At 37.7% G+C, this 27,651-nt stretch overlaps 1 protein-coding gene across 1 annotated transcript; it reads right to left on the bottom strand.

Moving 5' to 3' along the window:
* MTFR2 (mitochondrial fission regulator 2) lies at positions 1-27,064 on the bottom strand. Its single transcript, XM_036768776.1, has 9 exons — positions 26,991-27,064; positions 23,620-23,687; positions 22,168-22,293; positions 19,256-19,360; positions 11,303-11,427; positions 9,642-9,826; positions 4,667-5,006; positions 1,514-1,685; positions 1-73 (listed from the first exon to the last, which is right to left on the bottom strand). The coding sequence occupies exons 2-9, from the start codon at positions 23,680-23,682 to the stop codon at positions 8-10; spliced, it is 1,182 nt and encodes a 393-aa protein (XP_036624671.1). The 5' UTR covers positions 23,683-23,687; positions 26,991-27,064; the 3' UTR covers positions 1-7.
* Positions 27,065-27,651: the final 587 nt, after the last annotated feature.

Genomic DNA, 27,651 nt, shown 5'->3' with positions numbered 1-27,651 from the left:
GACAACTTTACGATACTTTGTCAATTTCTTCTTGAGTACATTGTCCATTCGGTTGCAATATACGACGTCCAAACTAAAATTAAGCATATTTTAAAACACAAAAATTAATTGAATATACAGTAAAAAAGACAAAGTGCAAACAAATGTTCAATCAATGACCAAGTATCTCAATACTTCACTGTGCTAGGAGCTAATGATCATGAAGAGTAAGCAAAAAACACAGTCCCTACTATCAAGGAACTCACAATCTAATTGATGAGAAAACAATCAACATGAATGAAATAATTTTTGAACATATGACAGTATAATATCTGATTTATCCACTATCTTCATATGGTTCTTTGGATAAATATTACTTTAAGCTTCAAATTTTATTTTACCCATTTTCATGGAAATCTTCCATCTTCTTTGCCCTCTTAAAAAAATCTACTGAACATAATCTAATATTCTCTTAATTATTCCGAGCCATCTTTTATTGGATATTAGCTACTATTCTATGTTGCAATATAGTAATGTCCTTAGAATTACCAAACTATGTGAGGATGTCTGCCGCCTCTATTTCCCCTTCCTTACTGCCAGGCTACCAGATGTAATGTCTTGCTACTTTCTGCATATCTGTGTCTGAAGCTGCCTTGACAACACCTAAATTTTCTGCTCCTAAAGTACTATAGGCTAAAAAACAAAAGAAGTAATATTAGTGAAACTGAAGTCAAAATAAACAGGATATGAGTGAGGGCCTATAGAGTTGTTCTAAAAATAAACTATTTTAAGTGCTCAACAAATGTTTATTATTGATGATTATTTATTTTTGGTTGACCAGATAGTTTACATTTATTTATCATATTAGGCAGCTAGGTGGCTCAATGAATAGAGCCTCAAGGGTCAGGAAAATCTAAGTTCGAATCCAGCCTCAGACACTTCAGAGCTGCTGTGTCACCCTGGAAAGTCATTAACTATTTATTTGCCTCAGTTTTCTCATCTGTGAAAAGATAACAGCATCTACCTCCCAACGTTGTTCTAATGATCAAATAAGATAATAACCGTAAAGCACTTAGCACAGTAATTGGCACATAAAACAGTGCACACAGTAAGTACTATGTAAATGTTAACTATTACTATTATATTAAACGTTTACAAATCACTTTACATGCATTACTATCTCAAGTTTTAGCTCAGTCACTAGACGTATAAACTTGGATAGCTCACTTAAAATGAAATACGAGCAGGACTGACAGCATTGTTTTGAGGATCAAATGAGGATTTCAAAGAATGATTATTATAACTGAGGGGGAAAAAAAAATCAAACCATTTCAGTTTTAAAAGCCTACTGCTTTGTGTTGCAGGCTACCGTGGATATAAATAAGACAGCAATTAGCATCAACAAAACTATACAGCCAATTATACTTAATTACCTTAATAGAATTTGGACACAAGATCTACCTTCAAAAATCTGTCATATAGACAGTTTACCTAAGAAAAACTGTAAATTGATGATACACTATCATAGAGTTACCTTTGGAGTTTCTGGACTAGAAAATGAAGAGTCCCAAGAATTACTTTCTTTTTCAAAGGAATCATCTTCCTGGAATGCAAATTTTTGCTTAAGGGCATGAGAAATTATAGACACTGGATCCCAATGTGAACTTTGTCTTCTTGTCTTATGAACAGGTCTCCCTCCAGGTGACCTATAGAAATTTCAATAAATTAAACTTTTAACCACCTTGTTGATATGTATAATGTACATACAGGTATAGAAATATAAGTCAGAGCTTGACAAATTTGCTTTGTATATAAGAGTCCTTATTTTTAGAAAAGTAAAGGGAGATTTTCTCATCACGTATTACTGATAAAATTCTGAGAATCAAAACATAAGGAATTGACAAAACTTTAACACCAAGATCATTATCCAATAGATAAGTGATAAAAAGGCAGGAATAGTTTACAAAAGAAAACATACCCCAAATTACTAATAATAGAAATTACAAGTTAAACCTATCAAGTTCCACCTCTAAAATTGTCAAAGATGGAAAAAAAACCAATATTGAAATAATATGGGAAGACAGGTTCACTAATACACAGTTGGTGGAGCTATGAACTGATTCAGCCTTTCTGGAAAACAATTTGGAATTATGAAAGAAAAGTCAAAAAATTGTTCAGACTCTTATGTCCCAGTAATCCTATTGCTGGATACGTACTCCAATGAAGTCAAAGAAAGACACAAAGATTCCACATATACAAAGACATTCACAGAAGCACTTTTTTACGGGAAAAGAGAACTGAAAAAAAAAAAAAAATGAGTGTCCATCTTTTGAGAAGATGGCCGAACCTGCAATATTACTGTAATGGAATAAAACTATACAGTACAAAATAGTTATTATGAATAATTTAAACCTAGGGAGATATGCAATCTCTAAATTGCTTGTAACTAATTAGGTAAACCTTCTACCTCATAGCCTTCCCTGAGAGGTTAAAATACTGTTAACACTTTATTACAGAAACTTAGATCTGTCAACCTAAGACTGAATTTTGAGTGGAAACAATTATCTATAGTAATAAAAGGGGGATGGATAGATAATCCAGAGACAGCACTAACTGTGCTTTTGGTGCTGGAAAGAAGACAAGAAAACATATGACTGTAATGGAATATTATTGTACCATAAGAAATAAATTACTTTACAAGAAGAAAAAAGCAGGCTGGTGAGGGAATCAGGAGTTTGGGGTTCTAGTTTCTGCTCCACCACTAACAGGCTATATAATCTTAGACAAATTCCTTCTCAAAACATGATAATTGCTTTTTAAGTTATTCAGTGTTCCGCTCCCTTTTAGAGATCTTTTCATTTACTTTATGAGACAGATATTTTTATATACAGTCACTAAGAGAACACAAATTACCAAGAAAAGAACTACTAACAACTTTATGAAAAAAACATTCTAAATCACTAACAAAAATGCCCATCAAAATCAACCCTGAGGTTTAACCTTATACCCAGTAAGTTGGCAAAGATAACAAAAGTTAGGAATGGTCAATGCTGAAGAGGTTATGGAAAGAAAACTGGATGCATTATTGATAGAGCTGTGAATCTGTATACCACTTTGGAATTATACAAAAAAAAAAAGTGTCTAAAATGTCCATACCTTTTATCCCTGAAAATGTACTATTAGGCTTATACCTCTAGGAGGTCATTGATAAGAAGCTCCTTTTACACCAAAATATTTATAGCAGAACTTTTTGTAGAAGCAAAGAAATGGAAACAAAATAATGTCCATCACTGGGAAATGGCTAAACAAATTGAGGTACATGAACATAATGTGTTACAAGAAATTATAATTACAATGAATACGGAAAAGCACAGAAGGATTTACAAGCCATCCATTACAAGTGATGGGAGTTAGGCTACAAAATGAGACAGATATTTTTATATACAGTCACTAAAGAATTTGTTTTGCTTGACTATATGCATTTTTGTTAACAAGAAATTTGCTTTTCTTTTTCCCAATGGGGAGGTGGTAAGAGAGAGAAAACAGATTTCTGTTAATTTAAAAAAACAAAAGGGGAAAAATATACAGATGTGTAAAACTGCAAGCACTTTCAGATATGGTCAGTGAATTGTTTTATTTTGTTACAAGAGAACTCTCGGTGAAGTAGAAATAATCTGTAAATGTGGTAATGGAAAAAGAAAACTCATCAGCAATTTCTCTTTCAAAAAGAAAAGATTCAAGAAAGACTTATCTGAACTGAAACAAAGTGAAGAACTAGGAAAATGTTATATACAGCAACAGCAATACTGAAAATCCCAAAGGACTAACGATTACTATATCCCTCCAGAGAAAGAACTGATACTGTTTGAATACAGACTGAAGCATGCTATTTTTCACTTCCTTTGATTCGAGTCTTCTTGTAAAAATGACTAATATGAAAATGTTTTACATGATTGCACATGTATAACCTATATCTATCTGATTGTTTACCAACTGAGGCAAGGGGGAGGGGAAGGAAGGAATAGAATTGGAACTCAAAACTTTTTTTAAAAAGTTTGTTTTAACATGTAATTGGAGGAAAAAATAAAATATATTAAAAAAAATTTTTGCAAGATTTACAGGATCTGTTGCAGAATGAAGTAAGCAGAGCCAACAAATACAAATAAAGCATTATAACAATGTAAACGGGAGAGCCAAACAATCAAAAGCGAATGCTCCAAAGTTACAAAGAATAAGCATGGTCCCAAAAAACAAATATGCCACTACTCTACAAAGATGAGAAGTCACAACTGTGGCACATTGCACATTATTTTCATTTTTAATATACTGATTGGTTTTGCTTTTATTTCTCTTCTTCCCCTTTTTAAAAAAATATTTTTTATATGAGATGGCTCTGACAGAGGGAGGGGAAGGGATACTGGGAGAAATTCTAGTGATGTAATAAAACAAAATGTATGAGTAAAAGTTTATTTTTTTAAAAGAAAAAATTGTTTTTCTGTGTAAAGTCAACTGTATACACAAGAATAGTAGTTTAAGTTACAGCATCAAGTGACCTAAATAGCCTAGATAATTATTTTTTGTATAATGCATTCCTAAATGATGCATTTCTTCAATACTTAAAAATCTCATTAAAGTGAAATTCCTCACTAGGAAACATTTATTTGGATATCAAATTAAATCAGCTTACCGTTCAATAGCACGCAGCTTGACTTTATCCATATCCTTTAGAACATCCATCATGCTAGGAATATCTTTGGTTCTCTGGTTTTCTGCAAATTTGCTAGAGTTGGTCTTATCTGCAGCATGGTGGCCTTTTATAAGTCCATCTCTTAAACTGCCTGAATCACTGCAATTAGATCCTGATGGAGGAGATGGAGGAGGTGGAGAAGGTGGAAGAGGTGGAGGAGGTGGAGGAGGTGGGGGATGAACCACTGAAGTTGAAAAACATTCTGGTACAGAGGAAGGTGAAGAAGTCATTGATAGTAGTGATTCCAGATTATCAGGCATATCATATGATTTCAAGGAATCTAAAAACAAAATTATTTATTTAAAAAGCATCTCAGGAAGGAGGTTTCAAAGCAATACCAGATCTTAACTATATTTTAAGAAAGTAATTATCAACACTATCTAATATTGGCTAAGAAAAAAAAAGTTGGGTCAGTGAACAGGGTAGATACACAGTACATAGTGGTAAATGATCAAAGTAACCTTATGTTTGACAAACGTAAAGATTTAAGCTTTGGGGATAAAATAAGAATACATTATCTGGTAAAAAAAAAAAAAAATTATTGGGATAACTGGAAAGCAGCTTGGCAGAAATTGGGTATAGACCAAAATTTCACACCATTGACCAAGATATGGTCAAAATGGATACATGACCTCAACATAAAGGGAGATAGCATAAGAAAACTAGAAGAACATGGAACACATTACCTATCAGACTTACAAACAAGAGGACTTAGGAATGAACAAGAGACAGAGAGCATCATGAGACATAAAATGGATAATTTTGGTTAAATTAAGTTTTTATACAAATAAAACCAATGCAGCCAAGATTAGAAGGAAAGCAGAAAATTGGGAGAGGGGAGGGAATTTTAGAGACAGTTTTTCAGATAAAGGTCTCATATCTCAAATATATAAAGAACTCTGTCAAGTGTATAAGAATGTAGGTCAGCAGTATTAATAGCTCACAATGGTAGGACTCATTTTGCTTACAGTAAAGTAGGTAATGAAAATATAATTGTCTTCGTTTTAAAGATCAGAACTCAAAGACACAGAGAGGTAAGGCATCTTGCCCCCAGGCACACAATTGAATTTTAACTCAGTTCGTCTGACACCAATTCTGAGGGTCTTTCCAGATTACCTCACCTCCTCTGAAGCATACATAAATAGGTCTTTTATATTCTTTACTTAGTTTACAAAACATAAACATCCAAACTATTAAAAGAGCTAATCAAATCCCTCAGCATAGCATGGAGGAGACCATGGAAACACTTCAACTATGGTGTGGCAGTGACCTGTAAGGCTAGGCAATCTGAGAGCAGACCAAGCTCACTGGGGATGGTGTGCACCAGAAGACTTGACTGTCAAGTAAGTGAATTTACAATTTACAAACAACACCTGGTAAGTCATGAAATAATTCCAATCTATAGGTAGTACAGCAATAAAATCATGAGTTCCCAAAGTACTAATGAGACCAGTGCTATTTCTGGCTTCCCTGAGAGAAGCCTGTGGAAGAAGTAAGAGAAGAGAGAAGGATATGAGTGATATATGAGTCAGGAAAAAAAAAAATCACATAGGTGAGTTGGAGAGCTTTGGACTGGTAAAGTCTAGTTTGGACTAGTAGATGAAATTGGATTTGGTGAGGAGAAATTTGACAAAATTCAGGAGAAATTGAGGAAATTTGAAGAACAGTCTTGAGGTCTGGAAAATCATTTAGATTATACACACTGATGGAGTAAAAGAATAAGGAACAAGGTATTTTTAAGAAGGATATAAAAAGATTAGGGATGACTAAAGAGGATGAGGGAGGATTAGGAACATAGTAACAGTGCTGAATAAACCCAAAAACCCCAATTACTGGGTGAAGGATTCATTTAATGAAAACTGCTGGAACAGCAGGCTAGGAGAAATTAGGCTTGTACCAACACCTCACAACATATACCAAAATGAGCTCCAAATGGATACATGACATCAATATAAAAGTTCATGTCAAACAAATTAAAAGATTAAGGAAGAAATTAACTTTGGGACATATACATTGGGGGAAAAGGAAAGTTCATTACTAAACAAATGATAGTAGGTCACACGAGATAAAATTGATGATTTTGATTATATGGAACTTAAAGTTTCTGCACAAATAAATCAATGGTCATTATAATTAGAAGGGAAACAAGTAATAGGGAAAAAAATCTTTGCAGTAAATTTTTCTAATAAAGGTCCCATTTCCAAAGTAATAACTGATTCAAATTTATAAGACTAAAAGCCATAACCCAATAGATAAATGGTAGAAGGTATAAAAGGCACCTTTCATAAAAAGAAATCCAAACGATCAACAATCATATAACAATTCTCTAAATTACTAACAATTAGAGAAATGTAAATTAAGAAACTTTGAGGTTCAAGCTCATAGTCATAGGACTGGCAACTATGACAAAAGAAGAGAATTACAAATACTGCTGGGATTGGAGGAAAATAAGCACACTGCTGATGAAGTTAGGAATTGATCCATCTCTTTTCCCCAAAAAAGTTACTAACCGTGTATACTCTTTGTGCACATCCCAATACAACTATCAGGCCTATAACCCAAAGAAATCGAAGAAAGAAAAGGTCCCATATGTAAAAAAAGGTAGCAGCTCTTTTCCTTAAACAAAAATTAGAAACGAAGTGGGTATCCCGCATTGGAAAACGGTTAAGTAAATTGTTGTATATGAATGTAAATGGAATATTATGTGCCACAAGAAGTGACAAAATAGTTTTAGAGCAAACTAGAAAGACCTACAAGAAGTGATGCTGAGTGAAGTGAGTAGAACTAAAACAATATACACAATGACAATATTATCAAGAAAAACAACTTTGTAAGACTTTAGAACTCTGATAAAAACAGGAGCCCAAAGACTAAAGGTGAAACATTCCAATCACCTTCTGCCAGAAAATTAATAAACTTAAAATGCAGAAAGAGGAATTTTGTTGGAAATTTGTTTTACCAGTCTATACATGGCTGTATTTCAGGGCTTTCTTTCTTACTTTTTTTTTAAAAACTTACAAGAAGGTATACAGGTATACTAGGAAGGACAGATTAATAAAAGATAATTTCAAAAGCAAGCAGATAGACAAGACAGCTTTGAAAATAACATGTTCAATTTATTATGTACTTTCTTTAAAAAGCAAGCTACATGGGCAGCTAGGTGGCAAAGTGAGTCGCGTACCGGCCCTGGAGTCAGGAGGACCTGAGTTCAAATCCGGCCTCAGACACTTGACACACTTACTAGCTATGTGACCTTGGGCAAGTCACTTAACCCCAATTGCCCTGCCCAAAAAACCAACAAACAAAAAAAAGCAAGTTGTAGGCAACAGACTTGCAGTTTTACATACAATCTTTTTCGACCCTACTTTGCACAAGGAAATATTCTTTGGGGTGTTTAATGAACATGAAATAAAAATGTTTTTGAATCCTTACCCTCAAAAAAGAGGGAAAATTAGGGAGTAGAAGCACAAGACATAGAAGAATAAAGAGAAGGTAGCTGGACAACGCGAGGAAAGTAAGAAAAGGTAAGAGAATTTCTGTTGTGTAGTCAAGAAGTCCAATTCTTTGTGACCCCCATTTGGGGTTTTCTCGGCAAAAACACTGGAGTAATCTGTCACTTCCCTGTCCAGCTCATTTGACAGATGAGAAACTAAGGTGAACAGGGTGACTTACCCAGGATCACACAGCTATTAAGTATCTGAGGCCAGTTTTGAGCTCAGGTCTCCTGACTCCAGGCCTGGTACTCTATCCACTGGCCACTGCTAGGTTAAAAAGATGAAAGGCTAGAAAGTTAAGAAAAACAACAGAGTGGACTGGTGGGTGGAGACAATTAATGAAACACAGATTGGTACAAAACTGAAGGGGAGGCAGGTATGTCCCTAGAGTAATAAAATAAAGGAAAGGAATTTGAATGGAATTGCTAAGTTTCATTATTTTTCAGCATCTCAGTTGTGTCAGACTCTTCCAGAGTCCATCTGGAGTTTTTTGGCAAACTCCAGCTCACTTTAAAGATGAGGAAACTAAGGCAAACCAGGTAGGTGACTTGCCCAAGGTCACACAACACTAAGTGTCTGAGGCCAGATTCGAACTCAGGAAGATAAGTCTTCCTGACTTCAGGCACTGCACACTATTCACTGCACCGCCTAGCTGTTAAGTTAGGTGATAACTGACTTTGAGAGTTACAACTAGGTTAAGGTTGACCTGAAAACATCCACAAGTAGTTTGAAAGAAACAAAGCAGAAAATCCAACCATTTTTGAGGAAGAGGAACGTTATGCAATGACTCACATCCAAGAAAAGTAGGAGCAGAGGACTGAACTGACACTTGAATTGCAATCTCATCTGAACTTGGCAAGGGAGGGAAGAACACACACACACACACACACACAGACACACAGACACACACACACACACACACACACACACACACACACACACAGACACAGTCAGGTACAAAAATCCATCTCATGCAACAGGAAAATGAAAAAAGGGGGAATTAGTAGGAGAGTAGTTAGTCCAACAAAACAAACTCTTAACTAAGGAGACCCAAAAATATTTATAGCTCTTTTTAAGGTAGCAAAGAGTAAGACTATGATGAGGTACCCATATATTGGGGAATAACAAGTTATAGTATATAAATGTAATGGAATATTATGGTTCTATAAGAAATGATGAAGATTTATATGAACTGATATAGGGTGAAAAGAAATTATACAATGACAGGAATATGGTAAAAACAAGTAACTTTGAAAGAATTAGAAACTCTGATCATCACAGTGACCAACCAGCAGAGGTTGGGCACCCACTTGTTGGGAATGCTATAATGGGAATACCTTCATGTGTGCTTTGGACAGCAAAGCTAATTCAAATGCCAGTTGAGTATCATGCAGTCAAAACCAAAGCAGAAATAAACTTACCAAAAGTAGACCTGTTTTCTGCTTCTCGCATTCCAACAATTGCAGCAATCTGGGAACGAAGAATGGATAGCTCATCTTCAAGGGCGGCTATTTTTTTAATTGCTGCTTCAGTAACAGGAAGTAAAGGTGAAGGCACTGGATTGAAAAATTCAGTTTTGTCCTCATAATTTTTCCATATACAATTTCTGTAAAGAGAAGAAGGAATAGCTAAAATATTTCTAGGGAAAAGGAAATTACTTTCTCCTACAAAGAGACAGGCTACACTCACTCTCTGATCCCTAGTACTAGTTACCTTATCATTTTACAGAAAAATTTAAAATTTTCATATATTCAATCAACTAAACTTATTACATCTAGTGAAGAAATGAAAGGATATGAACAGTTCTCAAAAGCAGAAAGCTCCAAATCACTAAGGAGGAGAAAAATGTAACTCAAAACAACCCTGAGGTTTCACCTCACACTTAGCAAATTGGCAAGAATTACAAAAGATTGAGAATAGTCCATGTTGGAGTTACTGTGGGAAAACAAGCATCCTGGTGTACTGTTAGTAGAGCCACGAAATCAGTACACCCACTTTGGAAAACAGTCTGGAGAAATCGAAATAAAAGTGACTACGATGTCAGCAAGTGTGCTCTCTCCACCGGTGCATGTCACACATCCATCCACTCCTTTTCATCCCCGAGTCATATCTTTCTACAAATCCTCCACAGAGGACCTACCCCACCTGATGGAGGACTGTTTTAGTGTATACCAATACTACACTAAGACTCTTCATCTCTACTAAGTGAAATGCTTTTTTGTAACTGACAAAAAACACAAACTCTGATCATCACAGACCTAGCAGGGTCTATAGCTACCATTCAATTACTTGAAGATGTTATGATCTTTGAATTTGTAAAATCTTGCCCATCTCTTTTTTTAATTTTACTTATTTATTCTGAACTTTAATATCACAAATACTTCAACATTACAACAATAAATAATAAATAAGAATCATGATGATAACATGAAGATCCTAAAAGGAATGTTAAGGTCAAGTTTACTGTATTCTAATTCCATGAAAATAGACATTCCATTTATGGCAAATATGGTAAAATTAAATGGAACATTTGATTAAATACAATATTCAATGACATAACAAGTAACACGAGTTTAGTTATATAAATCAAACATGGAAATTCATGAGGTATACTATATGCCATTTAGTAATTTAATCCAGACTGCTACATTAGTAAGAAAAGATTTGCATCCTAGAAAAATATACACCAACATTCCCCCTCTCCTAGCAAAAGCCCTTTACCACGCAGAGAGCAAATCAAGCTGTATTCCTTACTATTGTCCACAAGGCTAATAATCCAAGCTTTGAAATAAGCTTGCATCTAATATAAGAAAAAGCATTTTAATAAAAATAGACAGGATAATTCTGACAATACTGATCTTTCCTATACCTATTATTTACCACTAAGCCTAATCCCTTATTGGGAAGATAACTACCTATATGTATATTGCATTTGACAAATACTTTTATTAACATGGATAGATTGACAAAACCACAAAAGCACATATAAAAAACAAAATGTCAAATTTTTAAAGATATTCAATTCAAAAAATCATTATCTACTCTAATACTTTCCAAGTTCTGCACAAAACAGTGAACTTACCTAAATTTGGCATATCTGACTTCTTCATCATTTGCCACACATAAGATATCGGCAAATGATGGAACTATGGGGGTCAGAGCAGAGTCATGTTGATCGCAGTCTAAGGCATTCAAATATTGAAACAGCTAAAGGAAAAAGGGGAAAAAAAAAGGTGAAGTCTCTAGAGATAAATGTATTCTGTCTGACAAAAAAGTATAATACATAGAAACAAAAGAATTAAAAATTTTTAAGTGTGAAAAAAGATTAAAAGAAAAGAAAAACATACTACCATTAGTTAGCAAGATTAAGAATGATTAAGTTTTTTCTAAAATTAAATTAGTAATATTCTGTTCATTTTCTCCAGTAAACGTTCTCTAATTAACCTGGAAATCTGCACAGTAGGTACTGTTGTATTTGGTGGCTCCCAATTATCCACAGAAAAATGTATAATATAACACTGACATTTATATGGTAAATTAAATCTAGCAAAGCACTTTACATTCATTATCTCATCAGAATTTCTGGGTGGGAGGCACTTTAGATATCATTGTTCTCATTTTACAGATAAGGAAATTAAGGCTCAAAGAAGATTAAGTGATTTGACAAGGTCACAAAATTAAATGCCAAAAGCAGGACTTGGACCCAGGTCTTCCAGCTGAAAAACCAACAGCTTCTCAAAGTCAATTAGTATGCATTTATTAATTTGGGGCAGCTAGGTGGCACAGTGGATAGAGCACCAGACCCTGCAGTCAGGAAGACCTGAGTTCAAAACCAGCCGCAGATATTCACTAGCAGTGTGACCCTGGGCAAGTCACTTAATGCTGTCTGCCTCCATTTTCTCATCTGTCAAATGAGTTGGAGAAGGAAATAGCAAACCATTCCAGTATCTTTCCCAAGAAAACCCTAAATGGGGTCACGAAGGGTCAGACCCGAATGAAAATAACTAAACAACAACAACTTGAAGGAAGTCAGAGGGGAGCTAAGGCAGTGCATTCCAGGCATGGGTACAGCCACTGAAAGATACGGAATCAGGAGAAGAACTGGAGTAGCGAGAGCCTTGAGTCTATGACAGCAATCAGAAGGCTACAGCAATAAGGTGTTAATTAGAGCCTACCCCAGGGTGGCAACTGTGTGAGTGGAGAGAAGGAAATTACGGTATAAATTACGGTCCTAAGAGGACCATGACATCAGGGAGGTGATACCATGACCTGCAAGTGACTTGGATTTAAGTGAGGGAGGGCTATGCCAAGTCACCAGCCTCACTTTCTCCTCTGGAGCCAGGTGGGTCCAATGGCTAGATATGGATCAGGACAACTTGAGAAGGCCCAGGATGCAGAGGGAGACCCTGGCCTTAAGGTCTTTAACAGATCTCAGTTGGACTGAGATTAAGGCTTTAAAAATGTGGCAAAGAAAGGCCTCTTTAAAAAAAAAAATAGATCTAGGAAGGGAAAACCCTCAGGGCTTCTGACCAAAACAGAAACAACTGTTATTCACATTCATTCTGAGACAATCGGGGGCCCAAACAGAACAAATATTGCTTGTCTGGGAGGACAGTGATTTGGGGTTAAGGCTGATCTTTAAGAGAAAAAAAAAAAAACAAAAAGAAAAAAATTCAGAGATTAAAATGAGGAAGTGGGGGAAGGGAGGAATCCATGTTACCCAACTGGAAGCTTGGTCCCTAGTGGCCAGCTCCTTCTCTACTCACAGAGGTTGCTGTTTGTCCTTCATTCTAAAAGAGGATTATGACATAAGGGAGTTGATGCCATGACATGCAAGTGAACTGGATTTAAGTAAGGGAGAGCTGTGCCAAATCACCAGCCTCACTTTCTCCTCCAAAGCCACCTGGGTCAAGTGGCCAAATATGGATCAGAACTGGAGATGGCCCAGGATGCAGTGGGGGACCTCAGCCTTTTCAAGGTCAGGTCTTTAACAGGTCTCAGTTTGATTTGGCTGCGCCCATTCAATGATCAAAGCTTTTAAAAATGATGCCTCTTTTAAAAAAATAGATCTGTATATAAAAGATGTTAAGAAGTTAGAAACAAGACTTGGCAACAGATTGACTATAGAGGGAAATTCAGAAAAGAAAAGAGTTTAGAAGAAAAGATGAGTTTTGGACATGCTGTGTTTGAGATGCCTACATGATATCTAGGACAAGATGTCCAAAAGGCAGGTGATGATATAAGTCTGGATCTCAGGAGGAAGATTAGGGCTGATAAGTAGATCTGAGTATAACCAGCAAAAAGAGTATCACCGAGACTAGGAGAGCTGATGAAATCATTAAGATAGTAAAGAAAAAGAGAAAAAGAACCCACAGTTAGTAAATATGACCTCGATAAAGATCCAGCAAAGGACACTGTGAAGTAATGGTAAGAAAGGGAGGGAAACTAGGAGACAGGAGTGTCATGAAAACTTGAGAAGATGGTGATCCACAATATCCAAGGCCACAGAGAGGTCAAGGAGGATTAGGGCTCAGAAAAGGTTATTAGATTTGACAATTAACTTTTTAGAGAACAGTTTCAGTAGAACAACGCTCCAGAAAAGTTCAGAAGAGAATGAGAGAAGTAGAAACACCAATTGTAGGTGGCTTTCTCAGGGAATTTAGCAGATAAAGGGAAGAGAGCTAGATAGAAGCAATTCTAAGATCAAGTGAAGGATTTTTAAGGAGACGGGAGCATACTTGTAAGCAACAGGGAAGGAGTCAATAGATTACAGAGAGTGAGGAAAATAAAAGCCCAATCTGCTGGAGAAGATGGAATGGGCTTGGCTATCCTCTACTGTGCTAGACTAGGTTGAGGTAGAAGAAAGGATGCCTACAGAGGAATTTGCCTTGACAAGAAAAGCCGTGGTTTCACAAGACAGGGATAAAGGAGATACTGAAGGAAGACATCAGGGTAATATAACATGAAGAGGAAGAAAGAAAAGGGAGCTCTCAGGGTGGGTGAACTGGTTAAGGCCTCCCCACCCCATCACCTTGGTTTTGTGTCTTTGCCCTTGAATACAAGTAAAGAGAGCAGATGGTAAGAGCAGTCTAAGGTTTGGATTTGGTAAGATATTATCAATGATGGAGGAGCACATGGGGGAGAAGGAAGGGGAATAAGCACTTATTAAATACCTACTACATGCCAGGGGCTGTGCTACACATTTTATAAATATTATTGCATTTGATCCTCACAATAACCCTATGAGGCAGGTGCTATTATTATCCTCATTTTATAGTTAAGGAAATTGAGGCAGATAGCAGTTAAGAGACTGAGGCCAAATTTAAACTCAAGTCTTCCTTGACTCCGGAAATAGCACTCTATCCACTATATTACATAGTCACTTCTTAGACTATGGCAGAGGAAAAGATGGCATAATACAAGTTTCTGACCTGAAAAAGGAATTTGAGAATGTTCCAGGCACTATGCAAGATGCTACTGATACAAAACAAAGAATACAATCTATACCCACAACACACACACACACACACACACCGATAAACATAAAGTGAATAAATACAAGGTAATTTGGAAGTGAGCACTCAGAAGGATTAGAAAGATTTCATAAAGAAGATGACTGAGTACCCGAACTGAGTGGGAGGCAGATGCAGGAAGGGAGTGCATACCAGGCATGTGAGTCTCCCAGTGTAAAGGCTCAAAGATGGGAAATGGAGTCTAACTTGTGAGGAATAGAGAGAAAGGCAGTTTCATGTAGTAGCAAAAGTGCAGGAGGCAGAATAATATCCAGTGAAGATGGAAAGATAAGAGGGGACTAGCCTGTGAAGGGCTTTTAAAGCTCAACTGAAGGCAGAGCCAAGATGGTAGAGAAAAGGCAGGGACTCCCCCATTTTCCCTCAAACTCCTCCAAATATGCTTAAATAATGTCTCAAAATAAATCCTAGAGCAGCAGAACACACAGAAGTACACAGTGAAACAATTTTCCAACCCAAGACAACTTAGAAGTCTGGCAGAAAAGGTCTGCTGCACCAGGGTGAGAATGGAGCACAGTTCAGCACAGGCTGTGCCAGCGCAGACCAGGACCCACCAAACAGGAGCAGGCCTTCCCAGCCAAGTGAATCAGTGACCACAGTGGGAGTTTCTGACCCCTCAGTTCACAGATGGTAAGGGGGTCAAACAACTGGTCAGAAGGAGATTACAGAGATCCCTTTGCTGAGAGTTGGGGCAGGACTTTATCACATTGCCCACACTTGAATCTGGGTCTCAGTCCCAGAGCAAGGAGGAGCACTAGCACACCAGAATTTGTGGCTTCAGAGAAGTGAAGACCCTAGTCACAGTTCCAGGATGGAAAAGAGTACTTGTGGTCGCTCAAAAACCAGCACAATACAGGAGAGTAGTAAACACACCACTCCCTAAATCATACCACCTTGGAAGAACCAAAAACTTACAGGTCCCCAGATTTACCTTTGAAAACAGCTGCACAAAAAACCTGAAGGTTGTAACAGTGCCCCTCCACTCTGGAAGCAGAATCCCACTGTGGCATATAAGAGTTAAAAGTCAAGAAAGAAGCTGAAAAATGAGCGAACAGCAGAAAAGGATCCTGACTATAGAAAGTTACTATGGTGACACAAAGATCAAAACACAAACTCAGAAGAAGGCAACAAAGTCAAAACTCCTACATCCAAAGCCTCAAAGAAAAGTATGAATTGGCCCCATGCCAGGGAAGAGCTCAAAAAGAATTTTTAAAATCTAGTAAGAGAGGCAGAGGAAAAATTGGGAAGAGAGATAAGACTGATGCAAGAAAATCATGAAAAAAAGAGTCAACAGTTTGCTAAAGGAGACACAAAAAAAATACTGAAGAAAACAACACCTTAAACAACAGAATAGACCAAATGGTAAAAGAGGCACAAAAATCCGGTGAAGAGAGTGCCTTGAAAAGCAAAATTGGCCAAAAGGAAAAGAATATATAAAAATTCCCTGAAAAGAAGAACTTGAAAAGCAAAATTTTCCAAATGGAAAGAGAGGTACAAAAATCCACTAATGAAAACAACTCCTTAAAAAGTAGAACTGGTCAAATGGAAAAGGAGGTACAAAAGCTCATTGACAAAAATAATTTCTTAAAAATAAGAACTGAAAATGGAAGCTAATGACTTTGAGACATAAAGAAACAATAAAACAAAATTAAAAGAATGAAAAAATAGAAGAAAATGTGAAATATCTCTTTGGAAAAACAACTGACCCAGAAAATAGAGCTAGGAGTGATACTTGGACTACCTGAAAGCCATGATCATAAAAAAGAACCCAGATATCATCTCTCAAGAAATTATCAATGAAAACTGCCCTGATATTCTAGAACTAGAGGGCAAAATAGAAATTAGAAATTGTAAGAATCCACCAATCACATCCTAAAAGAGATCTAAAGAAGGAAAACTTCCAGGAATATTACAGCCAAATTTCAGAGTTCCCAGGTCAAGGAGAAAATATTACAAGTAACCAAAAAGAAACAATTCAAATATTACAGAGCCACAGTCAGAATAATACAAGATTTAGCAGTTTCCATCTTAAAGGATCAGAGGGCTTCAAATAGGATATTCTGGAGGGCAAAGGAGCTAGGATTACAAGCAAGAATCACCTACCCAGCAAAACTGAGTATAATCCTTCAGGGTACAAAGTGGATATTCAATGAAATAGAGGACTTAAGCATTTCTGACAAAAAGACCAGCTGGACAGAAAATTTGACTTTCAAACATAAGACTCAAAAGAAGCATAAAAAGTTAAACAGTAAAATCATAAGGGATTCAATAAGGTTAAACTGTTTACATTCCTACATGGGAAAATGAAATTTGTAACTCCTAAAATTTATCATTATTATGGCAGTTAGAAGGAGTATATGTCGAGAGAAGGCACAGGTATAAGTTGAATATGATGGGATGATTATCTAAAAAAATAAAATTAAGGTGTGAGAAAGAAGAATGCACTAGGAGAAGGGGAAAGAGAAAGGTAGAAGGGATAAATTACCCAACATAAAAGAAGACTGAAAGAGCGTTTACAGTGAAGGGAAAGATGAGAGAAACCAGGCGAAGGCCCAGTGGTGGTAGCAAGTGAACATTACTGGAATTGGCTCAAAGAGCGAAAAACATACACACTCAGTTGAGTGTAGAAATCTATCTTACCATACGGGGGAAAAAAGGAGGGGGGAAAGGATGGGGGCAGGGTGGTGCTGATAGAAGGGAGTGAAGATTTGGGGAGGCAAAAGTCAGAAGCGAAACACTTTTGAGAAGGGACAGGGTGAAAGGAGAGAGAGAGTAGCATAAACAAGGAAAATAGGATGGAGGAAAACACACAGTTGGTAATCACTAAAGTGAAAAAAAAAATTTTACATAGAAAACTGAGTCAAATTTATAGATAGACTAATATGACAGAAAAGGAAAATGACAAATTTTGGAAGGGATGTGAGAAAATTAAAACACTAATACACTGTTGGTGAAATTGTATACTGATTCAACCATTCTGGACAGCAATTTGGAACTATACCCAAAGGGCTATAAAACCACGTATACTCTGACCAACAATACCACTGCTAGGTCTGTATCCCAAAGTGATAAAAAAGCAAAAAGGAAAGGGACCTGTATGTACAAAAATATTTATAGCAGCTCTTTTTGTGGTGGCAAAGAATTGAAAATTGAAGAGATACCCATCAATTAGGGACTGGCTGAACCAGTTGTTGTATATAATTGTGATGGAACACTATTGTGCTATAAGAAATGACAAACGATGCTCTCAGAAAAACCTGGACTGAACCATGAATTGAATCAAAGTAAAATGAGCAGAACACTATATACAGTAATAGCAATATTATATGATGAGCTACGATGAATAACTTAGCTATTCTCAGCAACATAATGATCCACAGCAATTCTGAAGGACTTATGATGAAAGGTGCTGTCCATCTCCAGAGAAAGAACTGACAGAGCCCAAATACAGATCAAAGATATTTGTTCTTTATTTTTCTTAGGGGGTTTTGTCTGTGTTTTCTTTCACACCATGACTCACATGAAAATGTTTTGCGTGACCATACATGTATGACCTCTATCAAATTACCTGCCTTCTCAATGGCAGGGAAGGGAAGGAGAGAATTTGGAATTCAAAATTTAAAAAAAGAATGTTAAAATTGTTTTTACGTATAATTGGGGAAAAACAGAATATTAAATGAAAAAAACTAAACAGTTTATATTTTATCCTAGAACCAATTTAAAAAAACAGTGAAAGAGAGGAGGTTAGTTTGAGCAGAAGAGGGCAGTTAGCAATGGTGACACCAAAAACAGGGCTAGTAAAACATTTTTAAAAATATACAGAAGAGAAAAAAAGTTCAGACCAAAGCAAAGTCAAGAAGTTCCATTTTGAAAGTAATAGGTATGAAACTGAGATTCAAAATTTCCTAAGTAATCGTCTTTATTTCTCTTGTTTAAGGAAATGCTCTTTTTACTGGTAGTCAAGTTTAGAATAGACAGAAAGAGCTGGGCAAGGGGTAGTAAGGCTAGCACTAAGGTAAAGCAGTACAGGGAAGGGGTCAGACGTGAAAAAAGTTGTGGCTATAGAAAGAGAATTTTGCAACTGCTTTGGATAGAAATGGAATAAGAGAGAGAAAAGAGTTGAAAATAATGCCAAGATTTTGAATATGAACCTGAAGGTCTAGAAAGATGGTGGCACATTTGACAGGAAAGTTTAGACAGTTGGAAAATTTTTTGGAAGAAAGATAATGAGGTCAGTTTTTGAGATGCCTCCAGGACTTCCAGTTTGAAATGTCTGGTAGACAACTGTTATTGTGGGAGTGAAGCTCTAAGAACTGGGTTGGGAAAGAAAGATAAAAAGTTCACCTCAGCTCAAAAGTAAAATGACTTTTTTTTTCCAAATTAGATTTTAAATTCACCTTAGAACAAGGGCTACTTTTTTTCCCTTTCTCTTCTATCCTTACTCCCTACACTTCACCCTTAGCAGAACTTAGTATGGTAAATCAAATAATGCATAAATGACTTACCTCAAAGTTAGGCCTTGGACAAGGTTCCAAAGGAAGAATTTTCCCAATGCTACGAACAATACTTCGAGTAGATCCATATTCCTTATTTTCCCATATTGGTAAAATCTATTTAAATGTAAAAACATATTTAAGTATTTATTTTGGAAAACTGATTTAAAATCTAGTGTCATCAACACAAAAAACTGAAGCCTTTGGAGTTGGAAGGGACTTTATAAAACCCATAATTTTTCTTCACATGAACTACATTCTAGCTACACTTCTCTCTTTCTGTACTAGCACCAAAAATACTTTTAAATTTTAAAGGTTTACATTTATTCCTATTAAATTTCACTTTCCTGTATTTGCCCCCATCATTCTAGTCTATCAGATAATGCATTAGCTTTGTGTTATCTACAAATTTAATAATACCATCTATTTTCTCATCTAAGTTCTAATAAAAATAATTATCAAAACAAAGCCAAGGAGAAAGCCCTGTAGCATTTTAACAGGGATTGTCAGTCAGGCTGATACTGATCCATTAGTCAATATGCCATGGGTATGATCTTTCAACCTCTCAATCACTTACCTTTCTTTCCTATTAGCAGCCTACAAATCATATTTTTCACAATTATATCATGAAATGCTTGTCAAAAACTTTTATATATATATATATTAACATATGGAACAGAATATAAAAGTATTCTTTAGATTTATTCCAAGGAATCAAGTTACTTCCCCCAGTGTCTCCCAAAAAAGAAGGGGGGACAGGCAAAGGCAGTTAAAGAGGCTGCCAAAAAAACTGTTTACGCAAGGATTACAAAATCATTTACTTATGGCACGAACAGGAAAACTTCATAAGAAAGAATTGGTTCATTTACTTTGTTCTATTTCTACCAATCTTAAAAATCACATACCAAGCTTGACAAATGGGCTATAAAAAATTCCATTTAACATACAAACAGCAAGTAATCTAGAAAGCAATAATATACTTATATATGCACAGAAACTAAGTATAGACCAGAATCTCACACCATATTTTTAATTTATTTTTCATTTTTAGTTTACAACATTCAGCTCCACAAGTTTTTGAATTCCACATTTTCTCTCCCTCCTTCTCCTCTCCCCTACCCCCCAAGGCAGCACGTAATCCGATATAGGTTCTACATATACCTTCACATTGAACTAACATAATAGTCCAGGTGTAAAGAAGAACTATATAACCAATGGAATGAATCACAAGAAAGAAACGAAACCAAAAAAGGAAAAAAAAAGAGAGCAAATAGTTTGCCTCGATCTGCTTTCAGACTCCCTAATTCTTTCTCTGGATGTGCGCAGCTTTTTCCACCATGAGTCTTTTGGAACTGTCTTTGAACCTTGCATTGATGAGAAGAGCCAAGTCTCTCAAAGTTAGTCCTTATAGATACTATGTGACTGTAATCGTGTATAATGTTCTCCTGGTTCTGCTCCCCTCACTCAGCATCAGTTCATATACATCTTTCCGGGTTATAATGAAGTCTGTCTGCTCCTCTTTTCTTATAGCACAATAGTATTCCATTACATTCATATGCCACAATTTGTTCAGCTAATCCTCAATTGATGGGCATCCCCTTGATTTCCAATTCTTTGCCACCATAAAAAGAGCTGCCATAAATATTTTTGTACATACTGCTGGTCTAAACAAGAATGAAAAAATTACCTATCAGATCTATGGATAAAGGAGAGTTTGTGACCGAAAAAGAGATAGAGAGGCTCATGGAGAGTAAAAGATAATTTTGATTACCTCAAATTTAAAAAGTTTTGCCCAAATAAAATTAATGCAGTGAAAATTAAAAAGAAAGTAGTAAACCAGGGGAAAAAATTTACATCAAGTTTCTCTTTTAAAGGTCATCTTTCCCAAATATATAGAGAATTGAGCCAAATTTATAAAAATAAGAGCCATTCCCTAACTAATGGTCAAAGGATGTGAACAGGCAGTTTTCAAAAGAATAAAAGCCTTAAACAGTCATATGAATAAATGCTCTAAATTATGAATAATTAGAGAAATGCAAATTAAAACAACTCCGAGGTACCACCTCACACCCATCAGATTGACGAACATAACAAAAGGAAAAATAACAAATGCTGATGAGGATCTGGGTGTACTGTTGGTGGACCTGTGAACTGGTCCAACCATTCTGCAAAACAATTTGCAACTATAGCCAAAGAACTATAAAAATGTGCATACCTTTGACTTAGCAATACCACTACTAGGTTTGTATCTCAAATGGATCAAAGAAAAGGGAAAGGACCTATTTGTACAAAAATATTTATAGCAGTTCTTTCCATGGTAGCAAAGAATTGGAAACTGAGGAGATGCCCATCAATTGGGGAATGGCTAAACAAATTGTGGTATGTGATTGGTGATGGAATGCTATTGTGATGTAAGAAATGATGAAAGGGATAGTTTCTGAAAAACTGAGGAAGACTTATGCGAACTGATGTGAAGTGAGCAGCAATGTTGTAATGATGATCAACTGTGGAAGACTTGGCTACTCTGGTCAATACATGATCCACAACAATTACAAAGAACTCATGATGAAAAATGCTATACACCTCCAAACAGAGAACTGATGGAACTCTGAGTGCAAATTAATACATATTTTTTTCCTCCTTTATTTGTCTTGCTTCTTTTTATCATAATGTGGCTAATGTGAAAATATGTTTTTCACGATTTCTTATGTATAAAGGTTATATTTCTCACCTCAATGCATAAGAGAGGAGTGGAGGGGGGGGGAGAGAATTTGGAACTGACAATTTTTTAAAAATTTAAATATTTTTAAAAATTAAAATAAAATAAAATTACATATAAACAAAGGAACAAAGAAAAGATTGAAAAACAGTCTAGAAAGACCTTTTAGTCACTAACAGAGAGAAAAAAGCTGATATTTACTTACAGTGGACCATAAGTGGTACAAGTCAGTTCTTGAAAAGAGATGTGAAGGTAAATGTGTCACTATAACTCGAACAATACTTCGACCATTTGCATGAACTTCCCATATTGGTGTAAACTGTTCCCAAAGCTCCACGAAAAGAATAGACAATTATCATTTTGGAAGAAATTTTTACCAAATACTCCAAATAAATCCTATCTAAGAAAATGGGGTGGAAACAAACATTAAGAAGCTCCTATGTGCCAGGCAGGCACTGTGCTTAATGCTTTAAATACTACCTCATTTGATCACCAAAACACCTCTATGAGCTAGGGGCTCTTATTATTCCCATTTGACCCTTTAAAAAACTGAGGCAAGCACAGGTTAAGTGACTTGCTCAGGGTCTCACAGTTAATAAGCTTCTGAGGCAGGATTTGAAGCCCTGAGGCAATGCTTCAGGCCTCTAGGCCCAGCACCAAATCCACTCAGTCCTCTAGCTACTAAGAAGGCATTTCCTCCTTATTTATGCTTCTTGGAATTCCTAGTTTCCTTCAAGGTTCAGCTCAAGGTCAGGAAATACAATAGTTTAGGGGTCAGAACAAGGGGTTCAAACATCCCCGTGGTGCTTATTACCTATGTGACGTTAAAACTCTCTAGGCCTGTTTCCTGGGCAAAACGAAGGATTTCAACTAAATGGCTCTAAGGTCCCATATAGCTCTAAATCCATGATCAAGAACTGCTTCCTATGTGAAGTCTTTCCTGATCTCCTTAGATGTTTTATGATCTGGTCAGCAAAATTACCTTAGTTTGTATATACTAGCACATATGCATATGACCTTATGAAAAATATAAGCTCATTGAGAATAGAAAATATATCTTCTATGTCCCAGCAAAAAGTAGGCACTTTATATATGCTTGCTGATTGACTTTTTTTTTGCCATCTTTACTAGACTGTAAGTTCTTTAAGGACTATGACTGTCTTACAATCTTCTGAATCACCTGCTTACTTAGCCCAGTAGGAACATGAAAATGCCTTTGCCCATGTTATTACCATATCTCAATCAAGCCCTCCCCTTTAAAGAACTTCTCTGAATTTATTCACAGTTTAGTGTACATAATACATACAAATCTCATACTTGCTTACACATTATCTTATATTTACCATATTTTTTTGAGCCAGCTATCTCATAAAAATTCCTCCATGGTAGAAGCTATCTATGTTTTATAACTCCTTTTGTGCTCACAGTTGAAGCTAGCAGTTTGGGGCACATCAGTGCTTACTGAATGAAGGGGCAAAGGGAGGGAAAATTTGACATGTTCAATAATTTAAAAAATTACATACCAAGCAACATGCATTCTTCCTACCTAATGAGAAATTTAAATGTTGCCTTAAACTAAATGCTTACATTTGAGATTTACCTAAAACAACTTGAAGACAAATGCAATGAGGTCATTTGTGTGGGAAAATATATTTACCTGTTCCAAAGGGACGCCAAAATATTCCAAGAGCTGCCTAAGGAGATTCAACATGAGAGACATTGACGCTGAAATGGTAGAACAGAAGTTTAATAAAACACTGGAGTCAGAACAAAATTGGAAAATATTATTCAAACTGAAAATAAAAAGGACAAATATGTCAGATTTGGGAAAATTTAAGACTTCATGTCTTTATAGGAGAAAGAAACTAGCATGGAAATTGCGTTAAAGGACATGAAGCAGGCGCCCAAAGGCAACACCAACAACACTATCCTCAACAAGAATTATTTATTCTGGAAGGAAAAAGGTTGTTGGAAGAAACATGCCAGAAAGAAGGTGAATTCACTCTCTTAGTGGTGTTGTGTTCAAACAGAGAATTGTATTTTAGTTGGAACTTCTGTAGGCCAAGGGTCTGCAAACCCCTAGAACTCCATTAGCTCTCCAAGCTGGTAGTTACTGTTACTGAATTTAAAGAATCAACGAGCTCGGAGTTGGAAGGGGTCCTTAAAGGCCATCTGGTCTAACTCATATGGACAAGTGTCACTTCTATAATGTAACAGACAAGTGGTCACCCAGATAATCAGCGAAGGCCTTTTAGAGACAACCTCATTACACTTTCAGATAGCTCTAATTATTAGGAAGTTTTAAAAGCCTAAATTAGGTTTTCCCAATGCACTAATTATTTTCTTGCTGAACCATTTCAAATTTAGACCTTTTATTTGAGTATATATATGATTTATTTTTCAGGCTTTCCAAGCCTGAAGGCTAATTCCAAGGTTAATGGAATTTCTTAAGCCACACAGCTGTCAAACATATTCCTGAAGTGTGGGTCTGACTGTAACACTCCCCAGTTCAGTAAGATTTGGAGGCTCCCTGCTGACTTCAGGTCTTCTATTTGGCATTGGCAGCCCTTCATAGTCTGTCTCCAAAGAGTCTTTCCAGGACAATCACTCCCCCAGCTCTAGTGTACTAACTGATCTCCCTGGCAAGTGATCTTATTTGTTATTTCCCATAGCAGGCCATTCTGCCTCTAACCTCTTGGTCTAGCACTATCTGAACTCTTGAGCTGAAATACAATCCCTCCTCACCTCCTCTTCTGGTAGTCACCCTAGCTTCCCTCAAAGATTAGCTCAAATGCCATCACTTTAAAAAGTCCTTCCTGATTCCCCCAGTTGTTAGGGTTTTGCCCTTACAATACAAAAGATTACTGTGTTTATAAATGTCCAAAGTAATCTGTTTCCTTCCCTAATGTCTACAAACAAATCCAGGTCTCTCCAATCCTTTAAAAACCCTCACTTGAGCTTAACATTCCCTCCATCAATCATGTCTCCTCCTAATCATGGCCAAACTGAGAAAAAGCTAAATACTTTCCTTAACTACATTTCTTCCTCAATCCTTTGCTGCTTCCAATTTCATCACTCCACTAAAACTGCACTCCAAAATTACCAGTTCTCTCTTAAGCAACAAATCTGACGGTCTTTTCTTCATCTTCATCCTTGACCTCTGTGCATCATTTGATACTATTAATCATCCTATCCACCTGAAGGGATACTCCTGGTTTGGGTTTTCCTCCCATCTGATCAATCCTTCTTGGTCTCTTCTGCTAGATCATTATCCACACCACAAGCCCTGTGGATACAGGGAAAGGCTAGGTACAACTCTCTACACTCACTCTAGCCTTGACTTCAATAATTCATCTCTATGCGGCTAAACTCTAAATCTACAGTGTCCCAAAAGCCTAAGTGCAATTTTAAACTATTTTATTTTAGCGTCTCTCCTCTCAGCTCCACATCAACTGCGTATTGTTGTCCCCTAAGTATCTCAAACTCAACATGACAAAAACCAAACTAATTATCTTTCCTACCAACCCTCTATTTCCAGAAATTCCCCATTTCTATTGAGGGTTTCACCGCCTCTCAACCAGATTTGAAAGCTCAGTCATTTCAGTCACTTTTATTCCTCACTCTTCACCTTCCACCTAGTCACTTAGTTGCCAAATCTTGCCCATCACTCTAACATGTTGCCCCTTGCATCCACTCACGTGTCCATCTCCCAAAAGCTCAAGGCGTCAGCACCTCTTATTTAAACAAGGGACCTGCTAATTGGCCCCAAAGTTTCAAATCTCCCCCTTTTCTAATGCCTATCAACTTGCCAAAGTGATTTTCTTCACCCCACACGCTCCAATTCCAGGGGCTTTCTATTACTTCTGGAGTCAAACATATATAAACTTCTGGCCTCAAAAGACCTTTAAACCCGGCCCCAACTAATCTCATTATGTCATCCGGAAAGATGGCCTTCTTGCTGTTCTTCACAGACCACACCACGTCTCCACTATCTTCCTTTTATCCGCCATGATCACAATTCACTTATTCCTGGTCACCGCCCTTCAGCCTGCCTAATTTCCTTCAAAGCTTGGCTGAAACGCCACCAGCTGCTAGTGTTGGCCCTTCCCAAACCTAGTATTTGTTTTCTTTAAATCAATATATGAACTGCGGTCTTCCGGGACAGGGAGAACTTTTTGAGGGCGGGGCCTGGTTCAGGGTCCTCTCTGCGAAACCAAAGCACAGCTTTTGTTGTGTTGTTTTTCTTTAATTTGATCAAAGTAACCTCATTCACGTAAACGCATCCAAAGCCGATGGGAAGAACAACCCTGTTCACCTTTCTACATTTTCCAGAGCCACATCAACACAAAGAAAGTAGTTTATAAGTGCGGCAAATAAACGTCTGTTAAAGTGCCTAGCATTTTTAAACAAACAATAGTTGTTTCCGCATTGGACGGTAAGCTCCCAGAGGGCCGAGACGGTCTTTCTTTTCATTAACTGTAACCCCAGGGCACAGGAAAAGAGGCAGGCCTGGGACACGGCTAGCAACTTTCTGAGGCTGGATATGAACTTGTCTTCCTGACTCGCGGGCAACTAGGTGAGGAAGAGGACACAGAGGACAGGAGTTCAAATGCGAACTCGATCGAAGCCCTGTGACTCTAGGCAAGTCACTTAACCCTACTTGCCTCAGTTTCCTCATCTGTAAAACGAGCTGGAGAAGGAAATGGCAAACCACCCCAGTATCTTTGCCACGAAAACCCCAAACGGGGTCATGGACAGTCGTTCACGACTGAAAAACGACTTAACAAAAGATTCGAGTATCCAGGTGGTTAATTTAATCTAAGTCATTGTACCGAAGAGGAAACCGAGGCAGGAGGTAAGTCCGACGCGGGAGTACCGCTGCTGGCCCGGTCTGCTTCGGAGTTGGCCCCAGGATCGCGGCCCAGAACCCCCGCCTCCTCCGCGTTCCCTTTCTCTGCTTCGGGGAACACCTCGGAAAGGGAGGAGGCAGAAAGCGGGGCCTCTTCCGCCCGGCGCCGCCTCACTCACCTCTTGCTCCGCTCGGCCCCTCGAGAGGCCGCCAGGAACCGGGCGCTCGCACTCGCGTCAACCGTCTCCCCTCGAGTCCGTCCTCCGACCCAGCCCCCGCGGCTCACGCTCCGTCCTCCCAGCGGCGGCGGCCGTCACCAAAGAGCGAGACCACTCAAACTCCGCGCGCCTCGACCTAAAGCCCTGTGTATTGGACCGGCCCGAGGCCTCCTGCCCACCATTGGGCGGTCTTACCTGCCAATCAAAAATCCGGGCGCGGGTAGCGTGGCTTTGTCCCGCCCCTGGAAAGGCGGATCTTCAAATCCGGAGGCCAATGGGAACTCCAGCCGCGCAAGCCAAGTAGCCGTTTGGGTGCTCCGAGAGCGCAGGGTCTTGAGGTGACCCGCGTACGAGGCGTTTTGATCGCTGGACCTCCTACGACCTCGCACGCACTTCCTGCTCCCACGGGGGAACCTCGACTGTCCCGAGAGCCTCGGACTTTGGCCCGTCCTTCCCCACCGCTGTCCTGGAAGGCGCTTCAGCTGACGCCTGCGGCCCCGCCCCCAAAGTTCAAGTAGGGTCACCTGTCGCTGCAGCCACACCCGCCCCGCTCCTCCCGCGCCGGGCGTTATCCCAGGACCCTTCTGCTCCGCGAGGTCTAGGGCTGGCTGTTATCTCTGTA

This window comes from Trichosurus vulpecula, chromosome 7, assembly GCF_011100635.1.
Source record: "Trichosurus vulpecula isolate mTriVul1 chromosome 7, mTriVul1.pri, whole genome shotgun sequence".
NCBI lineage: Eukaryota > Metazoa > Chordata > Mammalia > Diprotodontia > Phalangeridae > Trichosurus > Trichosurus vulpecula.
This window is presented reverse-complemented; position numbering and strand designations above follow the sequence as displayed.

Excerpts from the sequence above, each read along its gene's own strand:
- MTFR2 (XM_036768776.1), bottom strand. The coding sequence starts at position 23,682 with ATGTCTCTCATGTTGAATCTCCTTAGGCAGCTCTTGGAATATTTTGGC. Across the intron at positions 19,361-22,167 it reads TGTACCACTTATGGTCCACT|ATTTTACCAATATGGGAAAA; the intron begins GTAAGTAAATAT and ends ACATTTAAATAG. Across the intron at positions 11,428-19,255 it reads GTCCAAGGCCTAACTTTGAG|CTGTTTCAATATTTGAATGC; the intron begins GTAAGTCATTTA and ends TTTTTCCTTTAG.